The sequence below is a fragment of the Petaurus breviceps genome, unplaced genomic scaffold (assembly GCF_028583685.1).
Source record: "Petaurus breviceps papuanus isolate PSGF00001 unplaced genomic scaffold, PetGlider_PUasm1.0 90822, whole genome shotgun sequence".
Classification (NCBI taxonomy): Eukaryota; Metazoa; Chordata; class Mammalia; order Diprotodontia; family Petauridae; genus Petaurus; species Petaurus breviceps.
Window position 1 is genome coordinate 7,308,904 of NW_027187351.1, and position 13,320 is coordinate 7,322,223.

Genomic DNA, 13,320 nt, shown 5'->3' on the forward strand with positions numbered 1-13,320 from the left:
CAGCAATGACAACTAACCTTGGATCATGTATATTTGCAAATAAATTCTATCAATTTTCAAATGTCATTAATTTCAATATTACATAAACTGTTTGAAAATTATAAAATTAAGGGGTACCGCCACATTCCTTCTATGACACAAATATGGTCATTGCTTAAACTAGGTAAAATTAAAACAGAAAAAAGAAAACTATAGACCAATATCCCTAATAAATATCATCATAAAACCTTTAAAAATGTTTGCAAGGAGATTATAACAACATATCACACATGTTAAATAGAGAATGAACAAGTTGCTTTTAAACCAGGAATGCTGGCTCATTTCAATATTAGCTATTGACATAATTGTTCATCTTCATGAGAACAACAAAAAATACATATGATGATATCAACAGATGCATAAAAAGCTTTTGAAAGGATATCTATTCTTATCTTTAAGACACTAGAAAACATAAAAAAAAGCTTTTTAAAATAAAACAAATCTTATCTATGTAAAATGAAAATGTATTTAATGTAATGGAGATGAACCATGTAATTGTCCAGTATGCTCTAAGGTAAAACAAGGATGTCCATCATTATCACTACTATTGGATACAATACTAGAAATATTAATTATACAATGACAAGAAAAAGTGACTAAGTGGTTAAGAATATACATAGAGGAAACTCAATTATCACTGCAGATTTGATGGTTTTATTGAAGATCCCTAGAGAGTGGAACAATTAGTTATTTTAGCAAAGTGGCAGGACATAAAGTAGTTCTACATAGATCATCAACATTTCTATATAATGCCAACACAAATAGGAAAAGTTAGGAAAAAGATATTCCTTTTTAAAATAACTGCAGAATGTTTAAAATATTTGAACCACCAAGCCATACTTTGCTATTATTATTCAGTCATTCCACTTGTGTCTTACTCTTTGTGACCTCTTTTGGGGTTTTCTTGGTAGAGATACTGAAATAGTTGATTATTTCCTTCTCCAACTCATTTTACAGATGAGAAACTGAGACAAATAGGGTTAAGAATCTTGCACAGGATCACACAGCCAATAAGTGCCTGAGACCAGATTTGAACTCAGGAAGGTTAGTCTTCCTAACTTTAGGCCTGATATTCTATCCTCAGTGGAACCTAGGTAAATACAATTTATAAAAAAGCTTTACAAAAATCCTTCAGAAAATAAGGCTCAAAATATAAATGGAAAAATCTAATTGCTCTTGGGTAGACTGTCAATATAATATTACCTAAATTAATTTACTTATTCAACATCATGACAAATTACCAATGGATTATATTATAGTTCTAGAATAATTAGCAAAATTTCCCTTGAAGAATAAGATCCTCAGAATATCAGGAAAAATAATAAAAAAAAAGTTGGATAGATAGGGGTCTAGTATTACCAGATCTGAAACTGTACTACGAAGTTCTAACTATCAAAATGTTTTGTAATTGATTAAGAAATTGATTGATCAGTTGAACAAATTAAGTAGACAACATATAAATGGAAATAAATACAATAATCTCATGCTTTAGAAAACCAAAGATACTTGTTTCTTGGGGAAGAACTCACAATTGAACAAAAAATTCTGAGAAAAATGAATGAAAATCTGGCAGAAATTAGGTATACAACAATATCTTAAGCCATATATCATAAGAAATGTTAAATGGATACATGAGTTGGAGATAAATGGATACATGTCTTAAACGATGATAACCATAAACCAATTAGAGTATCAAGGAAGATATTACCTGTCAAATTTATGTATAGGAAATGAGTTTATGACATTTCAATAGATAGTTTTCTAAGAAAGAAGTCTATGTTATCAATAATCATATGGAAAATTTCTCCAAATCTCTAAAAATTGAAGAAGTGAAAATTAAAGCAATTCCATCTCACAAAAATCAGATGGGCAAAGTTGACAACAAGAAAAATGAGAAATATTGAAGAAATTGTGGCAAAATATACACATTAGTAGACTGTCGATAAAAATGTGAGTTGGTACAGCTCTTCTAGACACTTTGTAATCCTGCCCTAAAAATGAGTAAAATGTTCATATCCTTTAATCCTATCATACTAGGTCTATATTCCAAAGAGACCAAATAAAGAGAAAAAGGACACATATGTACAAAAATATTTATATTAGCTCTTTTTTATGGTGGAAAGGAACAGGGAACTGATGGTATGATTACAATTTGTGGAATGGCTGAACAAATTATGCTATATGACTATGAAGGGATAATATTGAAAAGAAGAAAGGCATGCTTTCAGAGAGACCTGAGAGGCCTCATTTGAACTGAAACAACATGAAGTGTGCAGAATCTGAAGCATAATTTATATAATAACAATACTGTAAAGACAATTTTGAAAGATATAAGAATTCTGATAACTAAATTAACCAACCAAAATTCTAGTGAGCCTTTGAGGAAATATGCTACATGCTCCTTACATAGAAGTAATGGAATTAGGGTTCTAAACACGACATATTTTTTTGAACACAAGAACAAGGCCAGTGTGGGAATTTGTTTCTTTGATTATTCTTATTTATTTTAAGTTTTATTTTCCTTCATTCCTTTGTTCATTCATTCCCTCCTTCCTTCTTTCCTTCCTTCCTTTGTTTTTTTTCCTTCTTTCATTTCTCAAAGGGGGAATGAGGAGATAGTAAGAAAAAGTCTTTTCTTTATTAATTGAAAAGATTTAAATAAAATATATAAGTTATTCTCAAGGCTGGCCTTAGGCAAATACAGTATTTGTCCAGCATTCACTTCTACTTAATATGATAGGTATAGTTTCTTAATAAAGAATTTTTAAAAATGTGTTTAAAATCATAAGTATTCATCATCAAATATTGCAAAACAAGTGATTTCAGTAAAAAGAGGACATATTATGTATTAAGACAAAATCTATGAATTATAGTCAAATCCCACTGTATTGATGATCAGAATTTTTTTTTCTCTTTCTGGAAAGATAAGAATAGAATGACATAATGTGGGATCTGGGAAAGACTTTAGAAGTCATCTATTGCCACCTTTCTCAAGTTCCAAATTAAAAAGACTGACATCTGAGGAGAATAAATGTTTTAATCAAGGTTATAATAGCTACTATCAGAGGGGCTGGGACTAAAACCCAGGTCCAGTGTCCTTTTCACTTCTAGAAATTCAATAAACTTAGCTATTGTTTTGTGCCTGAAACAATTTTAATTTTATATATAACTTAACTGTGCTTTGAAAATCAACAGGGGAGTAGACAGAGCCAAGATGGTAGAATAAAGACAGGAACTCTCTTGAACTCTTTCAAATTCCTTTCTAAATTATGCTAAAATAATGCCTCAAAATGAATTCTGGAGAAGCAGAATCAATCAAATGATGGGATAAACAATTTTCTAACCCAAAATAGCTTAGAAGTTTGACATGAAAAATCTGTCTTACTAGAGCAAGATTGGAGTGCAGTTCAGTACAGACCACATGCCAACAAGCTTGCAGCAAGCATTGGATATGTGTGTGTGTGTGTGTGTGTGTGTGTGAATGTGTGTGACAGAATCAAAGGCAGTAGTCAGAGTTTTCAATTCATGGAGCATAAGAGGGTTAGAAAACTGGTCAGAAGGAGATCATAGGGGAAACTTTACAGACTAAGACTCTGTTGCATTGTCCATAGGCAACACAAGGTTTCAATCACAGGGTAAGGAGGAGCATTAGCAGACCTGTGACTCTGGTCACAGTTCCAAGGTGGAAAAGTGTGCTTGTGATGAATAATAGATGAAAACACAGACAAGGTGAGCAGTGACCATACATCTCCTTATATCATACCAACTTGGAAGAACTGAAAACTTAAAGACATCCAGAAATAGCTCTGAAAATAGCTGCTCACAAAACTTGGGACAGTATCCCATAAGCTTTGGCAGAAGAGTCCAATTTTAACATATAGTTAAAAAATAGACTGGAAAATGAGCAAACAACCAAAAAAGAACCTTAGAAAGTTACCATGGTGAAAGGAAATATCAAAACAAAAACTAAAAAATAGATCCACCAAAACAAACAAACAAACAAAAAAAACCCAACAACAATGTCAAAGCAGCTATCTGCAATGTCTTAAAGAAAAATGTGAATTGGTCTCATGCTTAAAAAAAAATTCACAAAAGAGCTCAAAAATAATTTTTTAAATTAAATAAGAGAGGAATTTATGGCCAAATACAACACAGAGATGATCACAGGATGCACAAAGGACAATTTTGATTATTCTGTGTTAAAAAAGGTTTTGCAGAAACAAATCTAATATAACCAAGGTTAGAAGAAAAGCAAGGACTTGGGGTAAAAATTACAGCAAGTATCTCTGATAAAGGCCTAATTTCTAAAATGTATAGGGAGTTGAGTCAAATTTATAAGAATATGAGTCATTCCCCAATTGGTAAATGGTCAGAGATATGAACAGAAGTTTTAAGAGGAGATCAAAGCTATCTATAGTTACATAAAAATGCTCCAGATCACAAGAGAAATAAAAATTAAAAAAAAAACTCTAAGGTACTATCTCACACCTATTAGAGTGGCAAATATGATAGAAAAAGAAAATGCCAAGTTTTGGAGGGGATTTGGGAAAATTAGTGTACTAATGCATTATTGGTGGAGTTATGAACTCAGATCATTCTGGAGAGCAATTTGGAACTATGCCCAAAGGGTGAGAAAATTGTGCATACCCTTTGACCTAGCAATTCCACTACTATGACTGTAACCCAAAGAGATCAAAGAAAAAGGAAAGGGATACATATGTACAAAAATACTTATAGCAGCTCTTTTTGTGATGGTGAAGAATTGGAAATTGAGGAGATACCCATAAGTTGAGGAATGACCGAACAAAGTGTGGTATACAATTCTGATAGAATATCATTCTGCTATATAAAATTATGAGCAGGATGATTTCAGAAAAAAAAAAACAAATCTGGAAAGACGTACATGAACTGATGCAAAGTGAATTGAGCAGGAACAGGATAACATTGTATGCACTAATAACAATATTTTACTATCAACTGTGAAAGACAGCTTTTCTGAGCAGTGCAATAATCTAAGACAGTTTTGAAAGACTAAGGATAAAACTTGCTATCCAACTTTGGAGAAAGAAATGTTATAGTCTGAATGCAGATTGAAGCATAGTTTTAAATTTTTTTCTTTGCCCCCCCCCCTTTGGGGATCTTTGTGTTTTCTTCCATTGCATGTCTAATGTGGAAATATGTTTTGCATGTATAACCTATATCAAATTACTTGCCTTCTTAATAAGGGTTTAGGGAAGGATTAAAGGAGAGAATTTGGAACTCAAAATTTAAACAAAATGAATGTTAAAATTGATTTTATACATAATTTGAAAAAATAAAAAATATTTAAAAAGCAATTCAACAAATTCATGTAATTTACTGATGCAAAGCAGCACAATTGCAATTTAATGATTTTAAAGACCTTTTCCTCTTAGTCTGCCCACCTTAAAAAAAACAACAACCCATTATGTCTGAATGCAAGTTTTTCACTAACTGTTCCATTTTTACCTGAGTTTAAGGATATGTTTCTAATGGTAATGAACTTCATAATCCTTCAAAGCCTTTGCCATATTTTAGAATTTGATTCAATTTATTCCTCCACTAAAGTCTTTTGAGACTGTCCCTGATAGATTAGTTGAGGGAGTCCTCAAATTTGTGAAATTATGGATCCTGGGATTTTTGGTCTAGTAAAATTCTTGTCTCCTTCCTTTTATCTTCTGTTCTATGTTAATTTGATTTTTAATACTTAGCTCTTCTGTATTTCCTGATGTTCTTAGATGATTAGAAACCTAAAGGATCCTATAATTTAAAATTATAGTCACAAACTTTACTATTGTCTTATTTCTCAGTAATTATATGTTCATTCCATACTTGAAATGTCACAAATTACACATTGGAATTAAGGTCTGAATTAGTCAGACCTTACTCTGAGAAGAAAGAGTACAAATATTATAAAGAAATTTTGAAAATATAATTTCCCAAACTGTCTGCTGTTCAGTACACAGTGATCTGGTGGGTAGAGCAAAGGATTGATACTTAATAAGCCCAGACCCCGACTAATCTTGATTTTCCCTTCTGTGACCAATCCATAAGGAAAATCTAGGGAAACTGATGGTTAATTTAGGATTTTTTAAGGGGTGTGATTGTGTTCTGACTTACTACACACATGACATTGGTCAAGGGATATGTCTTAATTTTACTATTTGGAAAATAAGGCTCACTTGCTGTTCTGTTTCTTCATTTACCATCATCTAAACCATTTAATATAGGCATATATATATATATATATATTCATTACAATTTGGCAAAATAAATAAATGGGTAAAAATTTGGAAATCAAAGAGAAAGCACCCGCTACTAGACAACTCTACCACATTATTAAAATGGCGGCTAGAGTTTGGTTGTATCACTGGGTCCAATGAATAAAATTATGAATGTTGAAAATTTTACTAGACATGTTGCTTTAGAAATACTTAGTTTTGTAAGAGCTATTTTTGTTTTTTTATACACAGGATTATAGCAGATCACCAATAATCTACCTGGATTTTTCCACTTCTGTTTTTCTGCAGATTGCTGCCAATTCCTGGGGAAAGTCATGGGGAGAGAATGGTTATTTCAGGATTCTTCGTGGAGTGAATGAGTCTGACATTGAAAAGTTGATTATTGCTGCTTGGGCCATTTGATGAGTTGAGATGAACCATAACATATCATTAAATTTGCTTGATGCCATGCATATAAGTAAACTCCTTATTATAAGGTTTTGCAACTTAAGGTTCCCTCTAACAATGGAAAGTATATGTCCTAACCTGTGATTACTTTGTACTTTTTTTTTGTTTTAACTCAGCACTATAGTGCTGCTTTCTTTATTTCACAGTTATACAAAAATACTAATATAGCACAGAAGTGGAATAAGCTACACAAAGCTCTTTTAAAGTGTCTCATCTCTTCTTCCTTCTTTAGTGTTAGGGCCTTTAATGGTTCACCATCTATGATAAGACAACATTTCTCAGCATCATTTGCCTCAAATGATGAGAACATTCATTTGCAGAATGGTAGTTCATTTCTTCAGTAGTGCAAGCATCAAGAGCAGATATAAACAGAGGAATGATACTAACCTTTTATGTCTGTATTACTTTTTTCATGGTGATACTTTCCTTAATACAAATGTGGCTCTCATGCCACTGAAAACTGAGAAATTAGATTTTTTTTTTAGTATCTCTCAATGACATGTCAGTTATCACTCATTTCCTTTGGAAGTAGCAGAATTTTTTTTCTAGCATATCCTTGACTTTTACATGGCATGATCAACACTAAAATCCCTACACAGGAAGCAAAAGCTGCTGCAGTTCTGTACATAAGAAAATGTGATAGAAAGTAGATGTCATATAATCTGAAAAAATGGAGTATTAGGAAAAGAAAGACTTCTTTTGTCCTTTCAATGCCTCTCTAATTTCTTTGAAGCCTATTAAAATTAGCTACACAACTGTAATTGGAAAGATGTTTTTTTCTCCTGAAAACAGCAACATGATACCTTGAGTCAGAAAGAAAATATATCCCTTTATCACAATCGTTTCACAGTTCACTGCTTGAGTTTCTGAAAAGTAAGTTTAATTGGCACTAATTTGCATCTAATCTTGATTTCAGTTTTCAACAATTGTAGACACAAAAATAGCCTCATCATAATCACTGGACAAGAAGATAATCTAATCGTTTACTGACATCTTGAAATGGCAAACTAATAAATGAAGAAACAAAGTTGATTATTATACAAATGACAATGGTTAATTGCAGTGACTTGCATGGATGGAGGTGGAGGGAGGAGTTAAGCATTGATATGTGGCCCATTTCTTTGATTATCCAGGTAGTTGATTCTTAACATTTAATATTTTTTCCCCTTAAGTTTTGTATAGGGCTAAAATTCCCCAATTAGATTGGTGAGGACTTATTTTGATCAGGTTGTTGAGGATATGAGAAAGGTTTTGTTCAAGAGATATGGCATAAGGGGTGGCCAGGTGTCTCAGTGAGTAAGAGCACTGGCCCCAGTGTCGGGATGACCTGGGGATCAAATCCGGGCTCTGATACTTAGCACCACACCCAGAAATAACTGGCCGTGTAACCTTGAGCAAGTTACTTAACCCCGATTGCTTAAAAAAAAAAGAGAGAGATATGGCATAGGGGAAAGGGAAAGGGGAAAGATTGAGAATTAGGACATTTGAGTTCTACCCAGACTCTGTCATTGACTTATTTTATTACTTTGACCAATCCTCTTTAACATACTTTAATTTACAGGGCCCCCAGTTTCTTTATTCAGAAAATATAAACCAAGTGATCTCTAAGTTATCTTCCACCTCTAATATTTGATAATTCTCAGATAATGGATCTCAAAGAGTTTGCTGCTGGACCTTGCTTGGTGTTTGGTGAATTGTATGAAACTTCTGTTTGTAATGACATGCACATGTATGAGACTCTTGACTCTACCATTTTGATCTGTGGTTCCTTAAAGAAAAAAATATAATGGGTGTCACAAGTAAAGCCAAAAACAACCCCCCCACCAAAAAAAAAAAAACCCTCTCAGAGTCACTGTTCTAAGAGAACATTTAACAGATTCCCTAATCAGAAGGAGGCTCTATTCACAGAACTGGAATTTATCAGAGGTATAAGAGGCCTCAGACCCAACTAATATAATCAAGGCTGAGTAACAATTTCTCCTTTAACACTATTGATTCAGGTTGCACTTACATTTACTTATGACCCCATGTCTTTTCATGCCAACTACTTTCTATCCATTCCTCCTCCATGTTATACTTATGAAGGTGAGTTATTTAACCTGTGTAAGAATTTATATTTATCTCTATTAAATTGCATTTGATGAGATTTGACCACATGTTTTAGCCTGCTGATCTTTACCAAAATATATTCTGTTATACTTCTAATGCTTGCTCCTAGATTCTTTTGCATAGGTGTATACTTTTATCATACAAAGCTGATCCACACCCTTTTAACATTTCTGTTCCTTTTGAATTAATTACATATTACCAGGGATATAGTCCAAGCTATGGGTCCTATCCCAAGAGGTATCAATAATAAGTCTGAGTTTAAATGTGTCACCTTACATGAGTATTAGTCATTTTAGTCATTAGTAAATTTTTTTATCTACTCTGAATTTTTGCAGATACCCTTCATATACTACAACATTCTAGCTTGGCAGGAATATATACATTAGTTTTCTATCACTTTTCCCTTTCTCTTTGGTTTTAAAGCCCTTTTTCTTATAACTGAATGACTGAGAAAATAGATTTTGACCAACCTTTATTAACTGTACTCCAACTCTGGTCAAGAGTTCTTATTTCCTATACTTTAAATGATGTTATAGAAATTCAAAACATGTTCTCACACATCATCTTCTTAAACAATTATTTACTTTACAATTTATTTGTCTTTACCCCACAAAGAGTATATGAAATGAGCCATGCAACTTACAGAAAAGTAAAAAGAACTTGGTGGTAAATGTATTTTATGACCTTTTCCTGGTGATATAAGATATAATCTACTCTGCAATCTTCAGTGGAATTTGTTCCATAGAAATCTTGGAGACAGATTTGGGTAAACTTTTCCCTACCATTCAGATGGATAATCGTTAAGATTTTTTAAAATAATTTTATATCTTGGTGATAACAATATAGAAGGGCACTCATGAAACCAGAGAATATGCAGCATGATTTTACTGAAAAACTAGAAGATTTTGGTATATTAGAGAGATCATTGAAAGGGAATGGGACCTGATATATTATCTAATTCAATAGTCTCATTTTAGAGCTGGGGAAACTGAGGCCCAGAAAGACAAAGTATCATATACAAGATCACAAAAAATAATAAATATCAGACCTACTATTTAAACCCCTTGTCTCCTGGCTTCAGGTACAGCATTTGTTTCACTGGGTCACATTCTCTAAAACACATTCTTCTAGCTCTGAATCTTTATTATTTGATGGAAAATAAGTGCAAAATTCAACACTGAGGTGCTAAGAGACCTTTCCTCTTTGATTTTCTTCTGACTAGAATATATATTTCATTGATATTGGAAACTCCCTCATGCACATCAGTACTTAATCTGCAATTTATAATCTTAGAGTTGCCTGGGTCACTGAGAGGTTAGGCAATTTGTCCACAATTCCAAATCCAATACATATTAGAGGCAAAGCTTGATCCTAGGTCTTCCTGTCTCTGAGTCCAACTCTGAGCTCAATTCCATGAGACCTCTCTAGTCGTTCATAAAAAAAATATTTTATATAAAGTGCTAAATCCTTCTTTTTTGTCATTGAAGGATTCAAATACCTAGGAGTTCTGGTTCAGTCCTATTTAACTGCTTTTCAGTTTGGATGAGGCCATTTGACCTAAATAGGAACTCTGCAAGGACTTTAACAGCTGTAATTAAAGCACCTAGTGAAAATTCAGTTGTTGGGCTTGAGGTGACTGTCTAAGGTATGACAACTCCTGTGTGTGGTTAAGGTGGTCTGGAGACATAGGTTGAGTTGAAAAGTTTAAATACCTTCAAGGCTAATATTTGGAAGGGAATAAGATTAGGTTTCAGAAGAACAAGAGCCAGGTACTGAAGTGACTGGGGAGGAAAGAGAGTGATTAGTACAACAATAAATGATGGCAGCAAAGATCTAAGCAGGATATAACAAACTTTAGAGGCAGAAAGGTGGTTTCTGGGTGGTAATGGCCCAGGGAGAGTATAAAGTGCTATCTCCTCCTGGCTCAGAGACTGCAAGGGAAATTGCTGCCAGTTCTTGAGAGAGTGCCAAAAGATTTAGTGTCTTCAGGAGACAGAAGAAATGTGAGAAGGTAATATCTGGAATGAAGGGAAGCTAGTTAACACAACTCTAAAAGGCTCAGTGGAGAGAGAAAGCAGAAGATAGCTCTATGACTGAGCTTGGCAGGGAAGAAAGTGGTGGGGAGTGGATTTCTGCCTAGGCAAAAGGCAATTCTGAATCACAATGTGTGGAACAGCAGGACATGCATGAGGTGTAGAGAAAGAAGCTAAATCAGATTTCAAGTTCTAATTAAGGTAATCTGCAAATGCCTCTGTCAAATTTGATGCTGTCCCTCAGCTGGTTATAGCAGATTGGAGTGTGGTGGGTTATTTGTTTGACAGCAATGAAACCTCCTGCTGTTATAATCATTGGCCACCATTTCTTGAGTCCTTATTCCCATGCAGGATACTGTGCTTGATACTAGACAGAGTGAAAGAAGGTGTGAGAGATACCCTTTACCTCTGTGTTACTTACTGTGGTTTATTGATCCAGCTACTTCTCTGTGGCATGGGTCCCCTGGTCATTTGGAGCAAGGAAGGAAGTCTTCTCTTGTAAGAATGTAGACTGGGGAGAAGATGTAAAAGGCATGAAACTCTATGGAGTGGTAGCTAGGAAGGTGCAAAGGAAAAGGATCAGCAAAACATATGGCATTCACTCTGTGTAGGAAAGGATGTAGGGTGGGGGAATATTCTTCCCATTATCAGTGATTTTCTCCATTAATTCCCTGCTAGTTCTGAGGCTGATTCTGAAGTGAACAGCAATAACTGAAGTTGCCTGCCCTGTTTTTTTTTTTTCCTCACCCAGTTCAAATCATGATTGTTGCCTGGAGGGTTTCCATTTAATCTGATCATTCTAAGTAGTTTCTGAAACAACATAAGAGAGAGTTTTTTGTTCCGTTTTTGTTTTTGTTATGTTAATGAGTTATTTGTTAATGAGTCCTACCTGAGGAAAAAAAATAGGGCAGGCCTTCCTTTTGAGATCAAGGACTGTATTTTGATTTTCTTTGTATTCCCAATTTAGTATGCTGCTTAACACATTAGGCACTTAATGTTAGTTGGTTATGACCTTCACAATTTCTATTTCCTCATTTTAAAATGGGCTTAAAATACTTGAACCAATTATTTCTTTCACAATTGGCTTTTTGTGAAAGGAAACAAAAAAGATTAACAAAACCCTACATGAATGTTTTGCAGCAGATGGATTATTATAAATAACAGATGAGTTATCATCATCACCATCATCATCATCATCATCATTGTCATCATCATTTTGTCTAATTCTCACCAATCCCTTGGAATGTGGATGGGGTTGAATGAGATGGCAAACAATTTGCTCCATTGAATTTGAAGAGGGGGAGGTTTTTTTATACCTTTGTTCATGTCACATTGAGTCAATAGTAGATTCAGGACTTGAGTCAAATTTTTTATTAGTAAGGTAGTCTATAGTCCCATAGACTATGCTGCTTACTAATATAATTTATTCATTAAGTCTGTATGATCTTTGGGGCACAGACTATTATAAGTCCTTAGGGGAAGATTATTATGTGCATTGTTCTCTCAACCACCATCCCCTTTTATCACTCTTGTAGGACATTGGTTCAATTTCATCATGGTGTTGATAAAGGTTAGTGATGATTGGATCTCAGGGCATTTATTTTACTTTTGTTATTTGAGAGAAGATGGATTTAATCTTCAAAATGGATAAAAAAGTGGTTTTTTTTCTTTTTGATTATATATTTTTTGAAGCCTTCAATACCTCTGAGTATATCAGAGAAAAACATCCTATGGGTCATACCTATAGATTTTCTCAAAAAAGTTAAGCAAAGGGGAGAAAAGAATCATCTGCCAATGTCAAGCAGAAGAAAATTCAATGGGATGGGAGAGAAATTTCTATTTATCCCTTCAACTTTAAAGGCTCCCATGCATCATTTTGCTACTAGCTCTACTGGGAATGCTTAAAGTACCATTAATTCCTTCTTGCTCTGTCAGTAAGATTCCAGAGACCATGAGTAAGAACTATCAGTTCTCAAATGATCAGCAATATATTCTCTTTTGCTCAATTAAAAAGTAAACTTTCATGTATTTCAGCGTGGTTTCTGGTTTCTGGACAGAACTCAGATTTTAAAAATAAGATGCTTTCTTATCTAGAAAGGAATAATTGAGGAAAAAATGAAATGATAAATCATCTAGAAGCTAAAAAAATACAAATTTAATATTCAACAGGAACATAAAATGAAATTCTGATTGCTTTCTTATACAGTTATATAAATGGTGTTTTATAGGAACTTCCAAAACTTCATGTAAAAGAGTTTTTATTTCTAACTATAGTCCCCATGTATCACAGTCATGAAAGTAATACATCACAAATGCTCCCAAAAGAGCATGGTGAACCAGATTAGAATAAGAGACCTGGAATCCAGCTCTAACTTTATCAAGTATTAGCTGAGACACTTTGTGCAGGGCATGTTCCCTCTCTGAGCTTCACT

At 33.7% G+C, this 13,320-nt stretch overlaps 1 protein-coding gene across 2 annotated transcripts in view; it reads left to right on the plus strand.

Moving 5' to 3' along the window:
- Positions 1 to 8,902, plus strand: part of TINAG (tubulointerstitial nephritis antigen) — a 213,661-nt gene extending 204,759 nt beyond the window's left edge. For both annotated transcript variants that reach the window (XM_069070639.1, XM_069070640.1), the window contains exon 11: positions 6,588 to 8,902. In XM_069070639.1, coding sequence (XP_068926740.1) covers positions 6,588 to 6,701 — 114 coding nt within the window. In that variant the 3' untranslated portion in view covers positions 6,702 to 8,902. The remainder of the gene's footprint in view (positions 1 to 6,587) is intronic.
- The last annotated feature ends 4,418 nt before the right edge of the window (positions 8,903 to 13,320 follow it).